A 27,987-nucleotide genomic window follows, 5' to 3' on the forward strand; every position below is an offset into this window, starting at 1 on the left:
TGTTGTCTCTGACCGAATCACCTTAGAAAAGGAGATCCTACAGGGGTCAATTTTAGGACTGCTTATTGTTGTAGAGATTCCAACTTAAAGTTGCTAAAATTCTTCATACCTGTTGTTCCTGCTCTGACGTGTTGCACTTCTCTTTGCACATTGACTTTGTAAATCTCTCTCATTGTGTTGTGACATGCTAGACTACATGGACTGTTTTGTCGTGTACGGATGCGTGGAACTGCCAATTTAGAGTAAACAGTTTTGATTGACATATGTCGTTCTAACGTCCTGTTAAGTAATTCGAAACCTATCGGTAAAACATAGGCTAAATGCTAAAGTGGACAGGATGTAGGCTAAATGGCAAAACATTGCATTTTTTCCCCTAAATGCCAAAGGGTATTCACTACAGATAATTGCGCATGTTTAATACCCCATGGCATTATGGGAAGAAATGCTATGTTCACTTAACATTTGGTCAACACCAATGCCGGTTAACGACTTTGCAATACTTTCGAATGACACAGCCCTGTCCAAATTGTTTACCCCACATTGGCAGTTCCATGCTCCAGTAGTTGTGTTTTCATTTTGTACATTTGGTCTATATTTAAAGATCTCTATTCTGGGTTGGTGGTATCGTCTATGGACAAAAGTTTTGTTCGCGTTTGTATAGGGTTTTCATTATTTTAAATGTTTACTGTGTTCTGTATATATTGTATTATGACATGAATTGTGCTCCGCCTTCTTGGCCAGATCACCCTTGACAAAAGAAAAAGAGACCTCTCTCTCTCAATATGCTTGTGTTTTTTTTTTTTGCTGATTAAAAGTTTTGATTGTTTGCCTATTGGGCAGTTTCCCAATTAGGAATCCTTTCTCCAGTTTGATAAGAGATGAGGCGTGACAAGGCTTTCTAGCCACTGCGATGCCATCATTTGGCCTCAAGGCTGATTCCTCACATATTCCTTAAAGTTGCTGGTCCATACTTGTAACGAACATTTTTGTGCTTGCTGCTCCATGCCCCTTTGAGTAAAACTCTTGCGGGTAGACAGATGTGAGGTTACATACCCCCACTCTCATTGAGAAACTTGTTTTCCACCGTTTGGTGCGTCAATCTTTTTTTTTTTTTTTTTTGGTCGCTTAACTGAAAAATATGACGCATACATAGATTACGAACTGTTAGTTTGGGCAGTTTCCTTTGAATTGTTTTTGTGATAATATTTGGATGAGTATGTTGTGGCATTACTTGTTTGGGTTGGGCCTCAGTTACGATAGGTGCTTGGAAGATTTAAACACCAGACGGCGATTGTGTGTTTAGGTTGACCTTTGGTGTTATGACGGGTCATCATGAGTCACTGCTTTGTGAGCATCTTCCCCACCCATTTCTTTTTGCTGGCTTAGGTAGTGAGTTAACAATTACTCAGCTGTACAAAATTCACTTAGAACTTTCTACTCCTTTCCAGAAAAGTTCAAGACAAGCACGTCTCCCTGACATTACATACTTCAATCCCGATCAAACCATTAATGCTCTTCAAACATTGAGACTAATGTTAATGTTGACCAGGTGCATAGCAAAGCAGGTCATGACACGAGCAAGCGTACCAAAGCACATTGTGACAAGGAGGAGGAGCTAAAATTTAGTACAGTAATGTGAGCGCATAACCGGATTGTTTTTGGCTACGTTTGTGCAGGTTTAAGTTTTCCCACCACACCCTTCACACCTGCAATGCAACAACCGAATTTTATGTCTGTAAAGTTTCAGTGTGTTAACAAAGGAAGTCATTATGGAAGCTGATAATACATGAAATCAACGATAAACTGACATTATGGTTGGCAATTTTTGTGCTTTGTTTTTTTAAGAACACAGAAACTGTCATGTTAAGCCTGATGTCTGCACCATTGATCTCAAATGTTTCACCATACTAAGGTATGTGGGCGCCCTCTAGTGGTACATGTAGGAATCACTGCCGAAATACAGTTCAGTTGTATTTAACTTTTAAGTTGGCTATATCGGCACGTTATCTTTGAGAACAGTTTGTTTTTAAAAATCCACTTAACTTGTGCTAGACATTAATACAATTCTTCAAATTGCTTTTTAACTTTACTATATAAAAGCATAGTGCTAATGTTCAAACTATGCAAAAGGTTTATGAGAATAATACTTATTAGGCTTTATGATAAACTTGATTTCTACACAACCTGGGGCACTGCCCTGTTATTAAACCAGAATAAATGAAATACATTTGAATGTGGAAACAGTTTAGAAAAATACAGAAGAAAACAGCAGTTATGTTAAATTTAAGAACAACCATTTTGAAGCTTTGTAATTCCAATGCATCTCGTGTATTTAGCCAATAATATAAAGGCCCTAAGACAATTTATTTTTGTGAAATGGAACGACAACATAAGATGGACTACGCTTTTTAGCTATCACAAATCAGTTGCAAACACCTTAAATTAATGACGCAACAGTTGGCTATGCAGCGGAGGAAAAAAAAAGCAACATATCACTCACACTTCACTCAACAAAAGGGCCAACGCACACAGCCGTACCTAAATCATGAATTGTGTGAATTCTGTCCTTGGCGATGACATGATCCGGCTTCGACAATTACATTTAAAATGTCGATGATAGATGCTGAAAGCTCACATTGCAATGCGGTTGGAAAATCCACACGGGTCTGTAGTGGAAGAAATATCTTTTTCACTTACTCAACATAGAATCTTTGCAATAAAATACAATCACGACATGATCCCTCAACTCAGGCACATTTGACCGTGCAAGTCGTAAAAATTGTAGATTGCACGTTTCAGTCAAGAAATGATGCGTCGAGGAAAACCAAACTACCCATATGGCTGTGTTTTGCTTGCATGTAAATACAGGAAATTAAAAACCTTCCAGTAAATGTGGCAATAGTGACACCTAGCAGCTGTAATGTCTTATGCACTTATTTCAAGCAATTTGCTTTGTTTGCTGCATTTGGAATGAAACGTCCTTGTTTGCGCATACATTTCAAATGTGGTATTACATAATATTTTTATGGCAAGCAACATTTTAAGAACAACAGAACTCAGTGGGTCTCGCAAACACCGTGAGGGATTTTTATTGGCATAGCCTAAAAAGGCACATCTTCAATGCATTGAGCAGATGTGAATACACAGACAGGAGAATATGCCCAAAACGGCAGACCGTGCCGTGGTTCCACAGTGAATGTGATTATTTACCAATCAATGTGTTGGCTCAAACTTTCAGGAAGCGAAAACATTAACAAATTCTTGTACATGAGGGTATGACAAGCCAACTAACAAGTGTTGCTTAATAATGGTTAAGTTGTACAGAATCAAAAAAACATTCCACAGAGCAAAACAAGTGTCAGTTCAGAGGATTTTACCCCAAGTGCACTGCGGGTAACCATGGCATGGACCGCACCTGTACCATGCTGGCAAAAAGAGGTTTAAAAAAAAGATAGAAAAAAAATGGGTGGGGGAGGGGGATTAAGAGTATTAGCTCTAACTGTGCTGGCAAAAACAATTCCTTTTACAAAAATAAAACTAGAGTATATTGAGCGAATTTTGGCTTATAAAACGTACCATTAAAAATGTAGTGTACACGTCCTATACGTACGTCAGTGCTCCTCAGGTCAGGGCTTTATGAAAGCACATTTGAATCCCAACTCACAGAGGTAGAAATAATGCAGCAAAGGCAAACAGTCTAGGGAAATTTTCTTCCTTTCAGAATGCCTACACGCTTTCGAGTGAATTTGTTTGTTGGCAATGACGTAAGCGATCGTTAACACTTAAGATTTGATCGTTTCTTCCTCCCAGTCAACTCCTAAAAGAGACACATTAATCACACTTTGTTTCATTCAAGATATGAATTCCCATCTTTTCATGTGTCGTCTTTCTTGGAACTTGAGTACATTTGACTGATTCGGGAAATGGGTGTCATTAGACACAGAACAGATGAAGAGTTATCGTGGTAGATACGATAACACTGATGACGTAGAAAACACAAAATCATTAAACAGTGGATATAAGTCCACACACCCCTGTTCAAATGCCAGGTGTTTGTGATATTAAAAAAACAGACAAATATTAATTATTTCAAACCTTTTCCATCATTTACGTGACTTATAACCCAAAAAAAACAAACAAATCGAAATCAAACAAGAGTCACAACTGGAAAAGGCAAAAAGTATTACATTTTCTGCTCCGTCTACCTGGAAGGATGTACAGGACTTGAAATGGGCATTTTGTAACTCTGGGGGAATTCAAACAAATTGTAAAACACAGAAAATTCTGTTCAATTGGCTATTTTGATTGCAGTGGATAATTCCATTCTTGGTATTTTCTGAAGTGTGTGTGTGTGTTGGTAATTTATCTGTGTCTTGTGTGTTTGTTGTAACCATTTTGATTTTGTGCTGCCATCTTGGCCAGGTCACTCTTGGAAAAGAGGTTATAAAATCATTTTCTAACCTGTTTATTAAATAAATGATATTTATAAAATGAAATCTTTAGGGAGTCAAAATGAACAAATGAGATAATGTAGTTGTACTAAGTGTCAACATCTAATAACTAGGGATGTGGCTGAGTTCATAATGACCCAAACGTTCAAACTCCTGTTAAATGAGTCAGCACACACCTGCCAATGTGCCTCTGATTAACCCCATGTAAAGTTCAGATGCTCTAGTATTTTTGTAGTCACAAACTGTGAACCGCAGAGCGTTTCCATAGCATCAGCTGGATCTCATTGTTCAAAGATAGTAAGTCAGAAGAAGGGTGCAAAAAGGAATTCCAAGGCATTAACTAAACCATGGAATGAACACAGTGGACAGTCATCATCAAGTGGAGAACATACGGCACAACAGTGACAACAAAGAACTGGATATCCATCCAAAATTGTTGAAAAGAGAGGAAATCTGGTCATGGAGGCTGCCAAGAGGCCAACAGCAACATTGAAGGAGCTGCAGGAATTTCTGGCAAGTACTGGCAGTCCAATACATTCTCAGTCTCCCGTCTCTTTCATATGCCAGGGCAAGCGGGTAAGGTGGCAAAATGGTGAACAATGAAAAAACATCCAAGTCCAGCTACATTATGCAAAAATCACACTTGAAATAACCCGCATGAGGGAAAATTTGCTATGGTCCAACAAATCCAAAGTTGACCACTTTGGCCATAATTCCAAAAGTTATGTTTGGTGCAAACACAGCAATGCTCATCACCAAAAGAAGATCATACCTACAGTGACGCATGATGATGGCAGCTTTGCGGCTGTTTCTCTTTGAATTATGAACAGTTCAAAAAGACCAGTCAGTGTGGGCATAAAACCAGTGATGGGAAAACAAACCTTCATGAGGCACTTGTGATTATTTTTGACTCCTTGAGATAGCATTCTTGGTTTAAAGATGCCGTGGACATTTGTTAAATTTCCTTTATCTTTAAACTAAGAGCACCATCGAGAGGAGCAAAAAACTTCCCAAGTGCTTCATGAAGCTTCATTCTCCCATTACAACACAAAACAGTCAGGCTTCTGCAAGAAAGCAAACAAATGTAAGGAAAAGTCTACTGGAACACCTGAACTTTATTTAGGGTTAATCAGAAGTACTTGTCTCAATGTGATTTGTTAATTCTGAACACTGCCAAATCCCAGTTTTAAGAGCATGCGCACATTTGTGTAACCAAGTTGTCACAGTTATTTCTACTCCCTCTCTTGGAATATTTAAAATGGGTTGTGTAGTCTTATCCACTGTATATGCAAAGTCACCGCTGTCAATGACGCATTGGCTTGGCTGGGAATGATGGGGCTGACCTCTAATGCATCACTACACCGAGAAACTCACTGTTAAACAATTCAAAAGTTTCAGAACATTTCTTCTTGAGGCACGTTATTCTTCTGTGAACTAGAATAAAAGACACCGAAAAGTAGTGAAACTGTATAACACAACAGAACACGAATGGATTATTTACACTCCAGAATAAATCACACGTTGCTTTGACTTTAGTGTTTCAAATATCGGGATGGGGCCGTGATGGCGAGGCATACACACTTTGTGTATCGATATCGATCTGCATGACGGGGCTGAAAATCAGGAAAGTCTTTGCGTGCCCGTTATGTGCTAGTCGTTAACTAGCCGGTAAACGTGGTACTGTGCTCCGTGTTCACTGGTGGACACTTCAAACACAAAAGCGATACACAACAGAGTCTCCTGAGTTTCTCTGTTGGACACCACCTGGTGGAACATAGGAGAAAGCGCAGGTCAGCGCGTGACAAATTGCCCGTGTCAGTTAGCTACAAACATAAATTTACATTGATACAGCTGACGTTCTCCATGGACTGATTGAAAGGGGGTGGGTGGGGTGGGGGTGGGGTTGGGGGGGCAGTCATTTAAATTCTTGACAAACTCCACTTTTTTTTGGGGAGTCAGCTAGTCAGTCCTCCCTCAAGAGTCTGCAGTTGGTCCAAAATGCTGATGCTAGCTTCCTAACTGGTGCTCGTAAGAGGGAGCACATTACTCCGATTCTGGCCTTCCTTCACTGGCTCCCTGTGCATTTTAGAGTTCATTTTAAGATACTTTTATTTGTTTTCATATCTCTAACCGGTCTCGCCCCACCTTACCTCTTTGACATCCTCCACCCCTATGCACCTGTCCGGTGCCTCAGGTTTGCCGACCAGATAATACTGGAAGTTCCGAGGACCAAGCAGAACTTCAGAGGAGGTCGAGCCTTGTCCTTTGCCGGGGTTAGTTTTTCCCGTCCTCTAATTGGTTCAGCTACGTTTAGTACTCCGATTAGTTAAGCTTAAAACGTGCATCAAATACTGATTTACGGCAGAGGACGAAATCAGACATGATTAAAAATTCACTTTCAATGTGAACATTTTCAAGAAAAACAACACTGTGGCTGTTTTGTTTTTTTTGTTTCAACCCTGAAATGTTTTGTTGAGTGGGACAGGTTGCTTAAATAGGCAGGCGGGAGAAAAGAAAAGTCTGCCGCATCTGCATCAGCATCTCTGGTTAGTACGATGTCATTTATTTAAAGTTTTTATATTGATTATTATTGATTGTGAACTGCTATACTGTAGCGTAGAGGTTTGGAGATGATGTATTGGAAGATGGAGGCAACTTTTTTTTTTTGCTTTCGTAATAATGGTATTCATCCTCAAATACGTGAAATGCCTTTAATGCCACATATATTGTATACAGTATATAATTTGTTTTTGGACATTATTTTGTGACATGGTGTTATCAAGAGGCGGATTATTTCACAGGAATATCTACTGAAGGTGTAGGCCCGAAACTCACCGGCTGCCACCGGTTTTTGTGAGTGGATAAAAACGCTCTTGTCGCCGTTCACATAATTTATAATCTTGCTAGTATTAACTTTGCTCTCAATAATGTTAAAGACTTTACTTGAAAAAAACATGTAACACCAACAGACACATTTACTAACCTGTAATATGGTGAAGTTCTCCAACACGCTATTCATCATATATTTCTCCGGTAGGTGTTTGAGCTTGTGGATGAAGTTGATCATATATTCACACATAGGTGAGCGATGGATACGGAAGACATGCTTTCCTCCCTCCGTATGTGCGTACTCCGTCTGGGTTGTGCGAGGAGAAAGAGCGTTGAAAACCTGCTGCCGCATTGAAAAGCTGCTGTGGTTTTGCTTTGCTTACCTCAACTTTCTCCACCACCTGTTTGCCAAAGGAGCAGACCTTTGTTGAGACGCTGATCGTGATATTCTCCGTTCCACTGTACTGGCTACTCACACCATAGAACGCACTGGAACCTTCCTCGAGATCGCTGCTCAGATCTGCCTAAATGAAGCATTAACAAAATGTAGCACATTTAAAAAGTGGACTTTTATAGAAGAACACAGTGTTAGAAACTAAAATCAAACTGTACACCAAGTGTTAAATTGCTACTCCCCCTTGTGGATTTGTATGGTATAACCTCACAATTCATCAATATTACAATTGCTGCCGATTGAACTTAAGGATCCCATGTTGTATTTTTTGTTTAGTCCTATGGTAATAAAAGGCAACTAACCCAGAACTTGACAAGAAAGAAAGCATTGTGGGGCCCTTTCTCATACAGCTCCTTTAGGCCTCCTTTCTTCTCTGAGAACTTGTCGTAAATCTGCCTGACATCTATGGACTCCAGCACCGGGTCACTGTAGCTGGGGTTGGATGGGCCAATATGCACAAACAGATGCTTATACTGCAAGAAGAGACGAGCAAAGGTAAGAAGAAAAAGGGAAAAGATGGACCCGAACATCCACTGACGACCAACCGTACCATCTCTCTGTCTTTCTGAGTCTCCATAAAAGCAGAGTACTCCAGAAGCCGTAGTTTTGCCGAGGCAATGGTTCTGTCCTGCCACACAGGCGCTGCGATTGCTGCCGGGCGAGGGGGAGGCAGAGACTCATAGCCTGCCAAACAGATGGTAAATGGGTTGCAGCTAACCTTTGATTTCACGTCGTAAATAAGGCACCGTCAGAGTGAATCTTGTGTTAAATTTCGAAACATAAGAGAAGCAACAAATAGGTCAGAAGCAGGAACAAAGTACAGTACAGTGGTGAACAGTAAGTGTCTTCTTTTTTTGGTTTTGAAAACCCATGATCCTGATCACATGGGTCAATGCCTTAATTGCCTTTGATGGCATTGTCATTTTGTTTTCATGTACATCAATGACGTCAAAGGGCGACATTCAAATAGTTCTCTCTTCTTCATTGCTGGCTCCAAAGTTGCAATTTTATATGCTCACCCATGCCGCGTGCTGCTCTATAGTTGGTTATTCAGAGTTCTATACTTACTGATGGGTGCAGGAACAGGAGCTGCTAGTGTTGTGTATGGCGGCTGTGCAAAGGGCTTGATGCTAAAAGCAAAACAACTGATTAAGAACCTGTACCAAATTCACCTTACAAGATTCTCTGATTTCACTTCAGCGAGCATGTCATGCAAAAAGGGCGCTTACTCCTGAGAATGTCCAGGCTGTCCTGGCACATGGCCGGGCCAAAACTAGACCAAAGAAAACAGTGGAGAGGGGAAGGCGCGGACTTTATGACAGAATCTTTTCTCCAGATGTGTGAGTGAGTTGGTGTGTGTGTGTCTTCCTACCCTGACTGGCGGAGGGAAAGAAGCTTGGCTTTTCATCACACTTGCAGACACAATCTGAGCTGATGAAAGGTTGGCCACTGTCTGTAGTGCTTTGTCTTTGGAAACCTGGTCCTGAACATGAATAAAAACATTGTTTTTCCATCTGGACAAATCCAGAGACACTAACTCAACATTCCAAAGAGTTAACATTCATGGCTACTCTTGACAGCAAGCCAGCCTGCATCCACCAATACTCAATCCGTCCACCATTTTTTTTTTATTTTTTTTTTTAAATACAGCTTGAAGCCTATCAAAAATGTATACTGGTCAGCTTGGACTGATGCCAAGAAACTTGCATTCACACCTAAGGGTAAATTAAAGTCTTCCAATAACCTAACATGCATGTCTTCAAATAAAATACTTCAGCATGATGCAATAACTAGGAGGGATTCAGAACTTAGTGCAAAGCAGATACAGTGTGATGCCAAAGCTGTAGGTGCTAGTAGAGGAAATTGCAGCCACCACCATTATGGTACTAAAGCCACTTCAAATCAATAAACATACATAAGCAGACATTTTTGATGTAGAAGTTGCGCTGCATTGAAGGCAAGTGTTAACTGTGAGGCCAACAATTAAGCACAAAAGCAGAGTACTGTAATACGACCAAAACTTACCAAGTTCATGGCCTACGACAAAGAAGAAATGTCAAATTAAAAACAATCAGCATAGTCCCAATTAAGAGTGATGGACCTGTTTGTCAAAAAAGGGAACCATCCTTAAATACTTAACATAATGGTACTGTCCAACAAACTTAAAACTGAAATACGGAATTGCAATGATAGGATAAGAGAATGCCGTGCAGGATTTTAACAGAAACTAACTGAGCACTAACAAGTATTTATATATATTTGGCTGATAAAGAAAGGTGATTACAGGACATGATGAAACCCCAAGAAAATGAAACCAGTCAAGATCTTAAGTGATGAGGTAAACATCCAAGAGTGTGAACATGGAGGAATTCATGAGAGTGCATGGGACACGATTTTGACACATTTTAACATGTTGTATTAAACAAGAAAACATCTACGTCACAATGAACGGTTTCTTGAATTTATACACATTAACCGCATATTTCCTTGATTTAGAATTATGTTTTGAAAATCTTACGGGCGGGGTGAAAACGTGAAGAAGGTGGATATGATGTCAGGGAGCCACGTCTCTGACTTGCCGGCTGTGAAGTGTGCTCGTCGTGGTTTTTTTCCGGATTCATTTAGTTTCGCCTTTAAATGAACAATAAGAGCGGGCGACCAATACTTACCGACAGCTTGTCATTGCCATTTTCAGAGCCTGGAGACGACATGGCTGGGCCAGTGACGTCATGCACGCACTGGGTCAAACGACCAGTGGGCGGACTCAGCTCACAAAAATATTGGTTTCTCTGAATTTTTTTTTTGTGGCCTTTTCAATACAATTTTACCAAAGTAATCTGGAATTGAAATTGGAATCTCATTATTTGTACGCCCACTTAAAGAAGTTTATAGGGTAACTTTTTTTCATGTCCCTTACACTTAAAAGCAGAAAGAATTCTCAGAGCGCATGGACGAGGCTCATTAAAACTTCCCCGCACATATGTGCGTATGCACTTTGGTCAACCAAGCCACCAACTGAAACTCATGCAAACAACATGATTGTCATGCACGCGCGCGTGTATATGCACCGAAAAAAATAATAAAAACAATTTAAAAAAATTATATGTAATATATTATAATATATATTATAATATATATAATATATATATATTATATATATATAATATATACACAAACAACCAAACAAATACACAAAAATTCTCCCACACAGACCTCGAAACACCAGCATTTATTCAGAGCGACACCTTTAGAGAGTAGACAGAAAACAAGCAGGAGACCCTATGACGTAGTTAAGCTGACCCGACTTTTAACTGACCAAAGATGCCCTCCCCCTTGATCAGCTGTCAATGGAAAAACGCAAAACATACTGAATAGCAGTACATCAAAGATAAGTTTGGAACCAACTTTCATTGGCATAAAACGGTCCATTGACAGTAATCTCCATCAACGTCAAAGCTGTAATAAATGGTATTCAAAACCCCAAAAGCCCCATCATGCACTAGCTCTAGTCCCTTATGGGTACATTTAGAAATGTATTCAAGGGAAATGTAGCAAAGAAGATTATTCCATGCCATAAGGGCATGCCAGTCAGCTTTGGCCCATTGGGAGTGTTAATGCGGCTTGGGTTGGCATGCAGGACAGAGCAGGAAGCATGGCAGCGGCACTGAGCACGTGTACCTTCAGCTTAGAGTGAATCTCACGAGACTTTCGTTTGGCCAAGACTTGCAGGTGACTAGAGACCTGAAGGCGGATTGTCAAGGTAGGAAGGCAGCAAAGAGGACAGGGGGAAGAGGAAAAGAAAAAGAAGACAGAAGATAAGCTCAGAGGGACGACGTTTATCCGGCGGGCGCCCACCTTGATGCTCGCCTGGTATTCACGCACCCTCTTGCGGGCCAGAACCTGAATGTGACTAGACACCTATTGGCCAGGGTTAACATTAGGAAAGGAGATTTATATATCTTTTCTTTTTACTAAGGTTGGATACTAAACATAGGTTCATAGGTTGCAAAATTGGAACCGTTATGCTGTGCGTACCTGTTTGCGCGTGCGTGTCTTTCCTGTCCGTAGCTTAATATAGCGAGCTATCAGCTCATTTCGACCTGTAAATGAGAAAGAAATGCCATCACAAGAGGACTCCAAAGCACTCATTGTTAAATGACAAATGTTGTTGAAACTGAAACAACTTGTTTATGCAGTACTTTTACAAGAATTAATGCCATCTTCCTAAACCACAACACCAAAATCCATTCAAAGTACAGTACCATAAATGACTGAAAATTTTTTAAAACACACGACTCCTGACTTTGAAGACCACGTTAGCTAGGAAAAACCAAATACCATACTTTGTGTTGATGTACACACAGTACTTGTGTTTTTTTCCTGACAAGTGCTACCTTTTATCAGAGCTACTTTTTTCCCCAGTGGAGAGATATCGGGGTGTGTGAGCACCCCGTAAAAAGGGTCGAAATACAAAGAGGAATTTCATCTTTCAGCATGGCCACAAATTTATGGTTTCAAGGACTGACCATAATCTAATCTGTAGGCAGTCGACTAACCTTAATGGGTCATGATTTAAAAAACCCCAAAACAAAACAAACAAAACAAAAAAAACGCAGTGATAAATACGCGTTCGAAAATTACAGCTCAGGGTCCGACATTAACAGCGGGCAATTTATGGAGCCACCCGAAGTTCACCGATGCTGGCCTGACCGGGGCACTAATACAAATTTCCTCAACAAAGGTGATGAAATCAACAGATTTTTCCTTTTTTTTCTTATCTAATATTCAATATTCCGCATTTTATCCACTTAAATTGATCAATAATCTGTGCTCCTTTTTATCCCAGCCGTGCACATTTGATCACCCCCATTCACTGACGCATCGTGCGCTGCATACTTGTGTGCATTTTGGCCACTGTAAATACAAGTGTCACTATTTCATCCACAGGCAGGCCTAAATATATAGTTATATATTTCGCAGAGTATTGTTTTAAATCACAATATCCATATTCAGTACAGTATATAGGGAGTTGAGAGTGTGGATATTTTATTTTATTTTTTTTAAGTGGCTGCCTGGATCACCCACTAAAGCTACATACTTATGTCCATTTTAGCTACTGAGATTACACACGTCTCTTCTACATCCACTGATTGGCCGACATATATAGTTGGTAAATGGGCTGTCAATTGTATAGCACTTTTTTACTGTGGTCCTCAAAGCGCTTCGCACTGTACCTTATTTACCTGACGCAGCATCAGGAGCAACTGGTTCACCAACTTGCTCAAGGATACTTCGACACGGTCAGGTCACAATGGCTGGGGATTGAACCCACAACCTCCGGGTTGGGAGACGACCACTGAGCCAACCCCCCAAAATTATGAATTTTAAGTATTTTTTAAAATCACAATATCTATATAATGGGGAGTGGGGATATTTTTTGAAGCAGCTTCCTTGATTGCACGTACTTATTGGCAGACATTTTGATCACTGAGACTAGACCTACATACATTATGAATTTCGTCAAGTATTGTTTTAAATCAGGGCCAGGGCCGACTTGGCTCATGGTGGCCCGCCAAAAAGGTCGGACCCTGTCCAGCTTAGCAAGTCTACTTTTTGTTCATTCTGAAAAATGTCATTATGAATTCCATGTCTAAAAAAACAGAACTTTACAATTCTCAAACAAAAATAGTATAAATCGAAATACTGGAGCAACCAAGATTATATGTCAACTAAAACACAGCAGGCGGTCTGATACATTCATATCCAAACTTAAGTCAAAACTGTATTTGTGTGTAGAAGTAAATCTGAAATGAAGCACCAATTATGAACGTGACAGTAAAAATAGTCTGAAACATATGGAGGATTAACTTGAGACTGCTGCGGGACTTTTATAGACTTGCTTAAACTGAAATCAAAGTTGGTAGTTGTTGCTGGCAGAGGGCCATGGGAGATGAAGTGAAAAGGGAGGTCATCATAGTTAATAGGCTTACAAAATGTGGTTGCGACAAACTGCCCGGTCAGCTATTTCTCTCACAGCCTTTCCCCCCTCCATCCCAACCACACCCAAGCAGCTGCTCATCTACTGTATGCACTCACTGCATCAAATAGAAGAATTTGAGAGAACAGCGACCAAGGTGATCGAATCAACTCTCATTGGCCTGATCCAATCCAGGCGAGAGCAAACACGTGCTAACATCGTCAACATCACCACCACTGTCTCTCCTTCTGGGAAGTAGTGCAGCTGAGTCATTTCAGTTTAGACAGTTTACCAGAATAAAGAATACCCCAAATGCGACCAAGGGGGCTGACTCAGACACAAAGCAGTCACCTCCAATTCCCAAAACAGGACACATTTTGCTGGAGCCTGCCGTTGCTCCAAAAGGAGACTTGCTTTTTCCATTCCATCAATGGGGAAAAAAAGCTGTTGTTATCTACCCAAATATTTTTAAAAAAGGACATTTTAGAGTTGTGATTTTATTACTGTGATACTGCAATATTTTTGCTGTTATCATACCCTCAGAATTTATTTGCGGCCAACGCCTACCCAGCACGTATTTAAAACTGGAAACTGACAAGTGAAATTTGTAAAGAAAGTGGAAACTGCAGTAATTTGCTCTTCCTCACCATACATCTTGCCCTCGTCTGAAAGTATAATCTTCCTCCTGCCGCAGGGAGGGTAGATGGCCAGAGCTTCCTGAAAGCTCTGCTCAATGTCAGGACTCCATACCCCTTCGGGGTCGCCGTCCAGTCCCCGGTCTGCACCGTCACCAAGTCCATCTCCATCGCCACCGCCCTCCTCCTGCGCCCCGTCAGGGCTGCTACGGCAACTCCACTCCGACGCAATGATGACGGCTCCAGCCACACCTTGGAAACACCACATTTCAAACATTATCAATCATTGAAGGGTCACTCACGAATGATTTTTGCATTAACATACTGTAAAAGACTGCGATTGGCTGGCAACCAATTCAGGGTGTCCCCCCGCCTAGTGCCCGTAGACTGCTGGGATAGGCTCCAGCACACCCGCGACCCTTGTGAGGATAAGCGGTATCGATAAAGGATGGATGGATACTGTAAAAGAATCCAAAATTATGTGTAACTGATGTTATCAAGGAGGTAGTCACCTCAGTCCCAGACAGTCCACACTAAAAAAAATGTATTTACATTCAGTCAAGCCTATTTTTGGTTTCTTTCCCAGATGCGGTTACCACCTTTTCATTGCCATTGACAAGTGAGTGATTGACATGACGCGTCAAGCACGGTTTTGACTTCCCTAGTATTAAAAAAGTGAGTTAATTATTCAGCGTATCTTGGCACAATTGTTTCCATACATAGCTGTGCACTTTTTTTTGTGTAATGACACACATGTTCTGACATGGCGAGAGGTGATCACTTAACCCATTAAGGTCTAAAGCGCCTGGCTCAACAGCTCCCCAAAACCTAAGGGCGACTGTAGAATCACTCGCCAAAACCTGAAGTTTCAGAGAAATTCAGCACCTACAAAATAATATCTCAGCCCCTGTAGCATATCGAAGCATAATTCCAAAAGGATTTGAGAGCTTAGACACGTGGCTTTCACATCAATTCAATCCAAAATATAAAAATAAGTGTCAGTGCAAGAGAAGCACTACTTTTAATTTTTTTTTTAATCAAGTGGTAATTACCATCCTCTATTCTGTTACAAATCTGTCGATATTGTCATTGTCTACACACATATCTTAACCATACACACGTTCGACTGGTTCTACTGGTTCAAAGTCACACAATCGCCTCGTCTATATCACTACGGTTGCCATTTAAGAGCTCCTGCGACCGCGGCATCCGCCATTATGTCTCGAAGGAATTCCGGAACATCCTCCTCGGGCTGACGACACTGTCACGTGTATATTCTGATGAGAGCGAGAATTAAATAATAAATAGAAAATGACGTATACGCTCTCCCAGCTTTAAAGATGCAACAGCGCTCCCGGCTCTAGTGGTAGAAACGTGGTTATGCGCTCCATGTCTTAAGGGAACTCCGGTTACTCGAGAGCCATAGCCTGCCGTTTTGGATCTCTCCCTACTACAACACACCTGATTTAAATGATCAGCTCATCAGAATGCTCGGTAGAAGTATGAAACGATACTGATCATTGGAGTCAGGCAGGATATGGCTCTCGATGAACCGGAGTTCCCTACCGCTGGGTTAAGGCATGTCAAAATAATGTATATCACTTGGAGGACAGCATTCTTAACATTCACACAAGTGTTTAAAAAAAAAAAAAAGTCATCTGCTACAGAATAACACTTAAAAATATTTATCTCTTATGATGAATGACTGATACAGATGCAGAGAAACGACCATGCTAGGAGAACATTATGTATTCTTTTTTTTTTTTGTTGACTTATTGTTGCTTAAGGCCTGGCACATGCAAGTTTTTCTCTGATACAGACCTAACACCTCAATTAAAAAAAAAAAAGTTGACTATTAAAAAAAGGCATTTCACAGTTACTGAAGACAGTGTGAAACCAGACTTTATAATCTCCTGCACAAGCTAGAGTTCTCATATTAAGATGTCTGGTGTTATTATCATTTGTGTTTCAGGAAATTCATTGTTCATTTTTATATACCGTATTTTCCGGACTATAAGCTACTCCGGAGTACAGCACCAGCCATAAAACGCATAATAAAGTAGAAAAAAAACATATAAGTCGCACTGGAGTATAAGTCGCATTTTGAGAGGAAATGTATTTGATAAAACCCAACACCAAGAACAGACATGTCATTTAACATTTAAATGATGAACAATTTAAAATAAAAATACAATAGAGACAACAACTGGCTGAACGTTATGCTTACGTTACATTACACAACGCCCCCCCATATAACATGCCCGGGAATGCTTTGAAGTTGTTCTGTACATAGCGAATTTCCTGCGGGCACGAAGCGAAAACCCACCCGTGGGCTGATGGACCTGCAATAACATGTGAAATGATCTACAGGTAATAATGTGTTAATAATTTCACGCATTAGTCGCTCCAGAGTATAAGTTGCAACCCGGCCAAACTATGAAAAAAAAAAAAAAAACTCGACTTATAGTCTGTAAAATACGGTACACCTGCTTCCTTGTTCATCGGTCAGGTCGCTTCTTGAATGGCTACATTCCGTTTCTTGTCATCATTCACAGAATCACGCAAAGATCTGTGCTAAATATTGAACATGTTAGTCAAGAACGTCAGCCCCGACCCATTTCGGACCATATTACAGAGACCAATTCACTCTTAACTCACCTAACCACAGGATAATCTTACAAGAAATAAAATGATTTGCTTTTGACCACCTTGGTCAGGACTCAGGAGGGCTCAAAACCAGGACAAAGACGGTTCAATTATCTTTGTGTACCAGGCCACATCCATATTTTACTGAGCAGCCTAGCACTGCTCTTATTGCTAGGCTACCACAATGGGTCGCAGTTCTAGGGTGATAATCACAGTTTTACTCCACAATAACTGGTGACATCGGCTCTAATAGGCGTAGCCTGCTTCTTTAGCAAGCAGCCCTGGTTAGTCTAGCAGAGCCAAAATCTACTTCATATTCACAAAAAAAAAAAAAAAAAGCCTGATCCCTTGTCTGCACGGGCCACATGAGGAAATTACACATTCTTGTGTTATTGTTGAGGATGCTCCAAGTCTCCTGAAACACACGAACAGACATCTGCAAAAGAACCCCGACTGGTGTGTAATGTTTTCCAGAGAGTAGCTAACATGGTTCACGCCACAGTCGGGCCGCAGAGGATCAGTGTGGTCGCGCAGCTTCCCCTGCTGCGGTGCAGGCTTGTTGGACATACTAGGCACAGGGCTTTCCTATTTTCAATCACTGGCGACAGGACTGTGCTGTTGCCATAGAAAGCAGGCAGACCCGGAGCGACATGGTTAGGAGAGAGCAAAGTCTTAAAGAACATTGTGATATACGTGACAGACCTAAAACCTGTTGTGCAACAGGTCCTGACTAGATTTGTTCAAAAGATCCGTTCAGCAAATCGTTCAGTGTTCTGAGGTTTATATTCACTAACTTACTGAGGGACTGCAAGTTCAAAGATCATAGTATTGCAGCGACACGGCTTTACTTTATAGTACACAAACTAAAATTACGGTATGGTGAGCATTAGGGGTGTAACGGTACACGTGGGTGTATTAATACGTTTCGGTATGGCATATTCGGTTCGCTCCACCTTGCGTACCGTTTCTGATCAGTTTTTATTATTAGCGCGAGCTTACGCACGGGCGCCATTGACTGTTGCACAAGGGAGAGGAGGGCGGTGGCACTTAAGAGGAGCAAACGCATACGCAAACATACAACGTCATCATCCGACTTTGAATGTTTCTTAGACGAGGAAGCAAGCAGTCTTTTTAGCGAAAAACAAAGTACAACAGCTCTCCTTCGTAGGGATGTTCCGATCAGGTTTTATAACACAGATACCGATCATGCATGAGTGAGATCACACGATACCGATTCCGATCACATGGAATATCTGTTTATTTTTTGATTTATTTATGGTGACTGCTATTATGCAATTATCTGGAAAAAAAAACAGCCATACTATTGCCGTAATTTTTGACAAAAATCTATAGATATTTTCAAAAGCATGTAGAAATACAAAACCGTTGCTGTCACAATACAACAATTACTCAATCACAAAGATAACTGAAAAATTTCAATTTACCCGCTTTTAGTAACACAGTTTTTAACAGATCAAAATAATCAGCAGTCTCAAAAGACTTCATTATGCAAAAAGTCAAATAAATAACATGCCACCTTAACATTGCATACTTCAGAATATAATCAAAGTAGAAAAAATAGTCACATGCAGGCTTCACTTGAATAAACTATTCAATGGGTTCCTAAATTGAAACGACTCAAGAACTGTCTTGTGCATAGACAAACTATCTTGTGAATTTGTCAACGAGAAAAAAGTCACTGTTAATCTTTTTGCGAATTATAAAATGATATAGTGGGTCTGTTGCCCACAAGTGACCTGCAATGCATCTCCCTGTGGCAACAATGCCACGTGTCTGCCTTGATTTTATTCAATGCAGTGAGCCTCGTAAACTCACCATAGTCAACCAATTGCTTGTTCTTCAAATGTCGGATTAAATTGGTTGTGTTGAAACTTTTGGCCATGCTCCCCGCGCGAGGTACCTTTTCATGGCATATACAGTATTACAAGACGCAAACTCCACACACACAGCAGACGTCCCTACTCCTTCGTTCTCCGCTGCTGCTCTCACTAGCCGTACGATGCATTCATGAACCTCGGAAACATCCCAACTCAGCAAAACACAAATCTGACCACAACACACTACACAGATAACCCAATTTGTTACAATATGGTTTTGAACATTCAAACATTCAATATTCAACACAAAAAGTGTATATGTTCTGTAATGACAACTTGTCTTTAACTTGAATACTTAGATGTGTCACGGCTCACTTGTTTTCTGAAGCTGTGCTATGATTAGTCGTTATCTGAGCCCTCAGTGTGTGTGATGTCATTTTCAGTTGACAGAAGTAACAAAATGGCCACCCCCAGAGAAGGCTAAAAACAGATGGATTTTTGCTCATATTCATCAAACACAATATTAATCAGAATGCTGTGTTTCAACTAGTGGGCCTGCATAGAACATATTCTTAAAAAATATATGTTTGGGTTGACTTTCGCTTTAAAATTCGCCTGTAATAATCATTTAAACCAAAACTACACCACAAACCATGACCAAAAAACAATTTAATATTTTAAATTCTTAAAAATTGCCGTTAAAAGTAACGGGCTAACAGATTTGAGTTTTTTAACTGAAGCTAAACCTCCCTGACATAAGAAGCTTGTTTCATTCCAGATGTATCACTTCAACATACTTTCTTGATGCCAATTAGTGTACTACATTCCTATTAAGACAATGTTTTGGAGGCAAATTTGGGCTGCTGCACACTGACCGATACTGTGGAACCCGCTGGCTCTCGCTCGGTGTGTGGGGTTTGGCAACTACTTTTCATTAGTGGCCTAGACTCGGCCACTGGTTTTGCGGTGATTCAAAATTTGAATTGCATTTCAATGATGTAGCGACATTGTAACCCAAAAAAATGCACATAAACTTTCACACGCTAAAAATACACTTTCCGGTTTTAAGCGAGCGAGAAAACGGATGGTTGCTGCCAAGCCCTGACAAATGAAATAGTTGAGTTTTCAGTGAATAACTTGGGTACACATCAAAGAAAAGAAAAGTGTGTAAATGCCTAAAGATGCTGTAAGACGGTGGCTAAAGACTACTTTTGTCAAAAGTAAACTCGCATCAACAGTTCCTTGGCACTAAAATGACACTAGATGGTGCTAAAGCAACACTGTTCTTGATCGGGCCTGAGTATTATGTAAAAAAATTAATTAAAACAGCCCATAGGTGTCTGCTTGAAAGGCTAATTATGACTATGCAGCAGAAATATCAATAAATTAATGCATCACAACATTCCCCTACCAATTCCATATCGATTCAACACATCCTCTGAAATGATTCACCTCCTGGACAGTGGGGGGGGCACTTTGCGTGTCATTCCTGCAGTATCGGACAAAGGCCACATCCAACCAAAAACAAAATGGCAACCAAAGAAGGCAGCAGGGGCGTGGAGCCAGCACTTTCAACTTTTTAAATCTGACGTTTAGAGTCATTTTGGTTTTCCCTGTAAAACAGGATACAGACAACGCTGTGCCAGGTAGGATTTTTATTTTATGACGACTTCTAAGAAGACAGTACCATTTATTTCCAAGAAGAAAGAAGTACCATTTAAGTACACATGCACTTTACTTTTTCACAGTTTACTATGACTGCACAATACATCGAGTTTGAATCATGATCACGATTCGGGCTGCCACAAATAAAATATGCTGATTGCCTGCGATATTTACATTCAAAATGAAGGCTCTGCTGCCTATCTAATCAAGCACTTTCTCAACCAGTAGTCAGCCAACCGCTGGTAGCGAACACATGGTTAAGGCTTCATTAAACTGCCAAAATATGTGAGATACTACTAGTATTTATTCATTTAACCGTTGGAAAAAGTGAAATTCTTCAGATTAATTTTATTATCATCACTCATTGTAAAATGATAATTCATTTCAAAGGTTCATTTCCCACTGAAAACGGTTTACAAACTGTTGTATAAAAGTGGCGCAGTAAATATAGAGATGTTTTTTTTACTTTTGTACTCCACATGCACAAATAAGTTGTCTCAATTATTTTCAGATATTTTGTTCCTCAAAAATTTGATGACACATGTACAAATCAAGCTTACTGAACTGATTTAAAAGCAAAGGATTTAAAATCAATATCGAACCAATCAAAATCGAATTGTGAGGTTTTTAATGCTCAGCTCTAATTAGATCTCAAATTATGCAGATGGCCTAAAGTTGTGACTAGTGTGTTTATATTATGGGTAAAAAAAAAAGCGCAAGAAACTAGAGAAGAATGTTTTGACCAGGGGTGCACATAACTGGTACGCAGGTGCGCATGCGCAACCGAAATCACTGATGCGTACCGTCATTTGCTTCACGACGCGCATTTGCGTACCTGTACACACAAGTGGGCAGTGGAACGAATCATCTTTGACTGGTAAGGATCAAGCATCGGTTCAGGATGGGCACGATCCGCAGAATAGTTGGTGAAAAAAAACTGTGCGCGTTCACAATAAGGCAACATGATTAGTCCGCATTCAGCAGAGGAAGTTGAATACCCTCAAGGACAAATAAATTGCATGTACAAGAGCGTTTTGCAAACATACTCAACCCACACCACCTCCAAAAAGGATAACTTCAAAATAAAGCTTAACAGAGAATACATTGAGTTAGTAATGCCAATGCAATAGCCTTGGTCAACTTTTCCTTTGAAGTTGGCCCGCGTGGTGGCGTAATGGCTAACTTGACTTGCGTTTTCGACATATCGGCAGTTTTACTGCTTGCTACCAACACAACGCTGTCTCGACTCATATTCAGGCGCTAATTTAGGACACAAACAAACCGCTGGTTAATTACGCTGTCATTGTATGAGTCGGCACAAGTCTACGGCGCTAGTGGCTAGCAGCTGTTATCATTAGCTGGTAGTTCAACAGATGCTCCTTGGCTTACTTTTTTTTTGTTAACTTCTTTTTCTATATTGTGGACCTAGATTACTTTGCAATGTGCTGTCCATGTTTTAAGAAAGGTGCCTTAAATTGCACTTAGTCTTTTTCATTATGAAAAATAAAAAATAAAATACAAATAAAACTTCATCTTCATTTAATTCACCACAACACGTGTGCCTAATAATTGTAAGAAACCATTCAGCTCAAAATGTCTGGCAGGATACCTTAAAATGTATACACTGTACCACATACAAAATTGCGTTAAATTGCGTTCTTAAATCCTAAACGGTCATATTAGACATTAGGAGTTGATTTTTTTTTATGAGCAAAAGCGTTTTATAAAATAAATGATTTTGCTCATACAAAAAACGATGCCATCCGTGACTCAAAATCCATGACGGATCCAAACCGTGACTTATGTGATCCATTGGACCACTAGTGAGTACCAAAGACAATCTCCTGGTACTCATGCGAGTACCGCATGAAAATAAATTATGTGCACCCCTGGTTTTGACCAAGAAAGCGTCTGGATGGAGGAAATACATTGGACATTAAGTGTATGTACATAAGATGCTTATTGCAATATCGGTATCCTATATATACAGTAGCTCCCTGTTGCCAAAAGGTCAGGTGTTGAGTGCAGTGGGGAGCCAGGCTAGCGGCCACGGAGCTAAATAAAGAAATGAGCTCAGCAAACGCAGACAAGACACACGCAAACTAACTAACTCTGACAACAAGCTTCTTGCTTGAATGAGAACACAAACAGCATGAAGGTTCCATGCTTTGCTTTGCACATGGTGGTTTTTACGAGCATTCACTGGCGCTTTCTGAGCTGCACAACGGGCAGCTAAACTAAGCAGTGAGCACAGAAGAAATTAATCAAGTCTGAAAGCAACTTTCATGTAAGGGTGAAAACTTCCTTTACAGATTAGTCTCACATCTGCTCCTATAAGGAGGGGGGAGCAAACGAATGCATAAGTGCTTTAAGTTGGTTTAGAAAAGGCGGGTAGGGGGCTCAAAATAGCCCAACACAAAAGAAGCCAAATCACTGAAACGTCAAAAGCTCGGACAGTATGTCGGGGACTATTTTGACGGCTTTAAAATTAACCGAATAGATCCGGGACAGGCGGCAGCTAGCGCGCGGACATGCTAGGCGGTTAGCTCGTGTGCTAATAATACCGCAAGCAAGTCAAGCAAAGTTGGGAGTCGCTTGGAGGGGGGTGAAAGTCACCCGGGAGACGGGAGAAGACGAAGCAAGCCCTCCAAAACACACGCACAACATGCTCTGAATCATCAAAACACCGGAGAGAACAATGCCAAATATGCCAAGTATCTCAAAACTTCCCAGGAGCACATCGGCCGACGCGCCGTGAAAGTTGCAGCACACAACAAAGACAAAGAAAGTTTGGTGGGCACAAATTCTCACCTTGTGACGGCTTTACTGCTCTGCCGCCGCTGGGCTGGCCCACGCTCGCGTCTAACGAAAAGAGCCCACTTGCCAAGAACAAGATGCAAAACAACGAAATTGACAGCAAAGGCGGAATTGCCGAGCAGGAGTTTGCTGTGAAATGAGATCGCGACGTGCACGTACTGTCAGAGGCGTGGCGTCGCCAACACGCGCAAACGCGAAAGTTTGGCTGGTCCCAGCCAGCAGTACAAACTCCTCCCATCACGTCACACAATCCCTTGCGCACATATTCGCATTCACTATCGTTCCCAAACTCAAAATAACTGTTATTTTTCTTTGCGCAGCTATAATCAATAACTTCATTTGAGGAACAACTTCCTAATTATGAGGCGCAGTTTGTTGCAGTTTAATCCCAGTGACTTGAAGCAAGTGTTAACAAAATTACTACTACTACTACTAATAATTAAATTAAATTAAATTAAACAAAATTACGTCAATGAACAGTTGGTCTTGTTTTTTTAAATATAATCAGAGGTTTTTATTTCTTAAATTCACATTGCGCATAGCAGAACTTTTATTTTCTTGTGTAGAAACATTTTCACTGGGGAAATTTTAAACACAAAATAAGTTTCAGTTTAAACACCTGGTTTTTGAATGGGTTGCAAAGTGTTTTACTAAAGCTAAATTTATAAAAAAAATAAAATAAAGGTAAGATCAACTGTAATATAATGTATAACTATCCAGTTTCAGGTTCCAGTTAGTGAATAAAACATGTATTAAATTGCCTGCTATTTGCTGCTCAAAGTTGTATCCTCTTTGTTTTAACACAGATTTAATACTGTTTTCACTTCTGTGAAAAGTGTACTCGATCACCCAAGCACTTAAATCCGGTGTTTCACGCTTCAAATATAGGTTAGCTTAGCAATTGACATTGCTTCTCTGTCTTTCCTTGTTATCCCTTCATGAGAAAGATAGGCTAGTTGTCAGAAATGTCGCTTATTCGCCATCACAAAGGCGATGATTATCGACTTGGGTGTGACTACACGGCTTATTTAGACATACTAGCTAGCCAGTCGGAGCTCGTTGCTAGCTAGCTGGGGCGGCGTGAGTAGCACTGAGCTTGCCTCCAGCTCTGACTACTCGCGGTAATCGATGAGAGTGACGCGCATGCGTCCAGCCCAACTCACGGCTTACCTACTGTATTATCCTGGGTTTGGTAAAGTGACAATGACAAAGCCCTTAGCGCTTAGGCACTGTGATGTAATTTTCAGTGGACAGCAAGTGGCTGCACAAGGCAAAATGGCCGCCCCCTAGATGGATAAATAACGAGTGGATTTTGCTGCCGTTTTGAGACTAGCGGGGCAGCATAGAACATATTATTGTAAGTTAAAAAAAAAAAAGTTACTTGACTTTAGGGATGGGCGATATGGGCTACAAAAAAATATGTCTCGATATTTTTTCAAAAAACTTGATAATGATAATTTGATGATATTCTAAAAAAATATTTTACATCTGCACTTGCTTAACAGAACAATCATGGATGGACAGTGTTTGTAAACAACGGCTCTTGTTTATATTTTAAATTACTTAATACATCTTCTGCAAAACATAACGATATTCTATGGCAATATTTAACAGTGAAGAACTAAAAAATATGTCTAGACTTCCACTGATTTTTGGGAATACAGTATTTATGTCATTTAAATGTCTCCTATTATTCCATAATGATATGACATATATAATGACATTTTGAGCTGCAGTAAGTACTGCTATACCACTGCCAACTACTAGAGCAATCAGAATAAGAAAAGGGTGTTAACTACAGCAATCACAATTGGAAATAAATGTATTTGATATGTGATTTGTGTGACAGAAGTGTCACACAGCGAGAGAGAAAAAAAAAGACGTCGTCATGACAACACCCATTCTCATACATTGGACACCGTATTCAGAATAAAGTTGAATAACAAAAAATTCCCACTCATTCATCACTGTGATATGTAGACTTGTGACTTTATTCATGTTTGGGTGTATCTTGGCGTCACACTAATAAGCCGTCGTAGTTTGTGCAACATGCCTTGGGAAAAGGGGCTAGTTATGAATGATGCGGACTACAAGCGTGCAAACTGAAAGTTAACCGAACATCCAGGCTGTCACGTTTGACTTGCTCGCTAAAGTACTGTGTTTGTTGTTATTGCGTTTGTGTTTGTTGGCTCATCAGCGACTGTTTTCTCAGTGCTCGTGTTTACTAAGCTTTTGTTTAGCGTGCTTGCGAGGTCGCCAGGTTTTCCTCGTAATCCATAATGCTCGTGGTGGAACAGAATTGCTCTTCGCGATGACCGTTTTGGCACATCTAACAATGTTATTCCCACCGACGTCAGTTTTGTCAAGCTCAAACCATTTACAGACTACGGACGACGTGGACTTGCGCGTTACTATGAATCCCCGCTGGAAACTCCTCCATACTTGAAACATAGCTCTGCTGCAGAGCGGACGCCGGACAGAGTCACGTGACTGGGTCCTGCCCTCTCATTCGGCGAATGATTATCACTTCCTCCTCCTCTGTCATCACTGCACACGCCGAATGAGGGTTTCAGCATTTCCTCATACTTTGCGGCCATCGACTGACTGCAGTATTAATACTCGATAACGTAAACCCACACAGGCACGGGGAGAACATGCAAACTCCACACAGGAGGGCCGGGCCCGGGATCGAAGCCACGACCTCTGAACTGTGAGGCGGGTGTGCTAACCAGTCGACCACCGTGCCGCCCCCGTTCCCACTCATTCACATCTTAAATGTGAGTGTGGATGGTTGGTTGTCATCTGCGACTGACTAGGTGTAGTCCACCTTTCGACCAAAGTTATCGGGGACAGGCTCCAGCTCCGTGTGACCTTGAACAGAATAATTGTTAGCCTATATAAATTTGATGGATAGATAAAACATGTAGAAATTAAATAATTGAATAGATTATAAAGAATTAAACTGTCTTTGCCACATTTTTGCTGCAATTCACAGGACATTGTGCTGCTCTTTCTGGTGTGCAGGCCTTGGCCACCGGGGGCAGTCCTCTGTAAACCAGAGTAAGTAATATTAGTAATTCTTGGCAGTGGACAAAAAAAGATATGCCTGTGTATATTGCTATCAAGTCTGTCTGTGTGGAAATTTTGCAACAGTTATTCCAAGGTCAGTTGGTGAGCTATGTTACTTGGAAAAACTGCAAAGCCTACAATGTCAATTACTGTTGGCCCAGTGGTGTGTGAAGCTAAATGGTTAAGGTCTGAATATATTAAGAAATGCTAATGGAATATGATCCCAATGGGCTCTGAGATCTGCAGACATGTGTCGATTAGTGGAGCCCAAAGTTCAAATCAAACACGGTGAAGCAGCATTTAGGTGTTATGCTGTACCCAAATGGAATCAGCTGCCAACAGACAGTCAACAGTCAGTTAGTCAGCCCCAAGTGTGAATGCTTTTAAATCCAGGTTAAAAACGATGCTTTTTTTTCCCCCCACACCTATGATTAAGGTCTTCCAAAGCCTTTTTAAATTCATGTTCTCCAAATCTAGCTCTTGCAGCAAACATACTGTTAGTATAGTAAACCTACTTTAATTTCTTTACTTTGCGTTTAAATGTCTAACTCTATTTTTGTAAATGCTTTTAAATGTTGTACTTTTATGAGAAGCAAATTGAGTTACCTTGTTTATGAAATGCGCTATAGTTTTATAAAACAAAAAGCTGCCTTGCCTTGCCTTGCCTAGATGCCCAATTTTGATACACCCAAAAAGTAATTGTCTCTTTAAATGTAGGATATTCTCTATGGATTTTTAATTTAATTAAAATAACAACAATAATTCCTGCTAATAGCTGCAGTTTTATGTGGCAAATAAAAACAGCAGACATTCAAATAAATATGGACGCATACATGACAGTACATACATCACTCTTTTTCTTCAAATGTAACAGATGCGAATCTGTTACATTTGAAGAAAAAGAGTGACAAATGTCACGAAGTCATGAAGGCACATGCTGTACAGCATGTACAGCACAGTATACAACTGCACAAGACAATGAAACAAAAGAGCCTGCGTCAGCCTTGTTTAATGATTTAACTCGCATACCCAGTCGTAGCAAGGAGTGGGTAATGAGGAAAAGGACGCGCCTCCACAACAGGCTCACACAGAGACTTAAAATGTCCAGCCTTATTCTTACATGCAATAAGCTCAATGAAGCAGATTAAAGCCTGACACCTGATCCGGAGTCTCATTGGTCCTGCCGGGGTCATAGTTACACTTTGGCCTACTTTCACTCACTGCAATCAGATTAGCACGAGCAGAATAGTCTGAAAAGTCGCACTGCTGGCTAAGACTTAGTTTAGGCTTTTACCAGATGGAATTCTGTTAGGATACTGACACACACACAAAAAAAAAAAAAGATTGTGGAAGGAGCACAACAAGACTGTTGAAGAAAAGTCAGTAGAGATAAGAGGTCAAGCTGTTGACATCCTCTAGAGTTGTTGAGCTTTGATATGACCACAAGAGGGCAGTAGAAATAATTTAAACAATGGTTTGATTTTGTTTTAATTTGCCTGGTAGAGAAGTAAGTAACATGTGCTTGAAGATTAATGGAAGTAAGAGAGAGAAAAGAAAATTACAACTTGATTTTACTACGACTCATAACAAAACAACATTATGAATG

At 40.5% G+C, this 27,987-nt stretch overlaps 1 protein-coding gene across 7 annotated transcripts in view; it reads right to left on the reverse strand.

Moving 5' to 3' along the window:
- Nucleotides 1-3,064: 3,064 nt before the first annotated feature.
- Nucleotides 3,065-27,987, reverse strand: part of tead3a (TEA domain family member 3 a) — a 40,216-nt gene continuing 15,293 nt past the window's right edge. The window contains exons 1-15 of one of the 7 annotated variants that reach the window (XM_086046959.1): nt 23,307-23,453; nt 14,672-14,805; nt 14,359-14,598; nt 11,770-11,834; nt 11,590-11,652; nt 11,413-11,475; nt 9,760-9,771; nt 9,107-9,217; nt 8,964-9,007; nt 8,803-8,864; nt 8,285-8,418; nt 8,037-8,207; nt 7,664-7,804; nt 7,435-7,587; nt 3,065-6,215 (exon numbers count right to left, since the gene is read on the reverse strand). In XM_086046959.1, coding sequence (XP_085903085.1) covers nt 6,102-6,215; nt 7,435-7,587; nt 7,664-7,804; nt 8,037-8,207; nt 8,285-8,418; nt 8,803-8,864; nt 8,964-9,007; nt 9,107-9,217; nt 9,760-9,771; nt 11,413-11,475; nt 11,590-11,652; nt 11,770-11,834; nt 14,359-14,365 — 1,140 coding nt within the window. In that variant the 5' untranslated portion in view covers nt 14,366-14,598; nt 14,672-14,805; nt 23,307-23,453 and the 3' untranslated portion in view covers nt 3,065-6,101. Of the gene's footprint in view, nt 6,216-7,434; nt 7,588-7,663; nt 7,805-8,036; nt 8,208-8,284; nt 8,419-8,802; nt 8,865-8,963; nt 9,008-9,106; nt 9,218-9,759; nt 9,772-11,412; nt 11,476-11,589; nt 11,653-11,769; nt 11,835-14,358; nt 14,599-14,671; nt 14,806-23,306; nt 23,539-27,987 lie in introns of those variants that run through there. The other 6 variants (XM_086047386.1, XM_086047137.1, XM_086047048.1 and 3 more) reach the window with 6 other exon arrangements.

Source organism: Filicampus tigris, chromosome 1 (genome assembly GCF_054856515.1).
Source record: "Filicampus tigris isolate MCC_2025a chromosome 1, RoL_Ftig_1.0, whole genome shotgun sequence".
In the NCBI taxonomy this organism is placed as follows: domain Eukaryota; kingdom Metazoa; phylum Chordata; class Actinopteri; order Syngnathiformes; family Syngnathidae; genus Filicampus; species Filicampus tigris.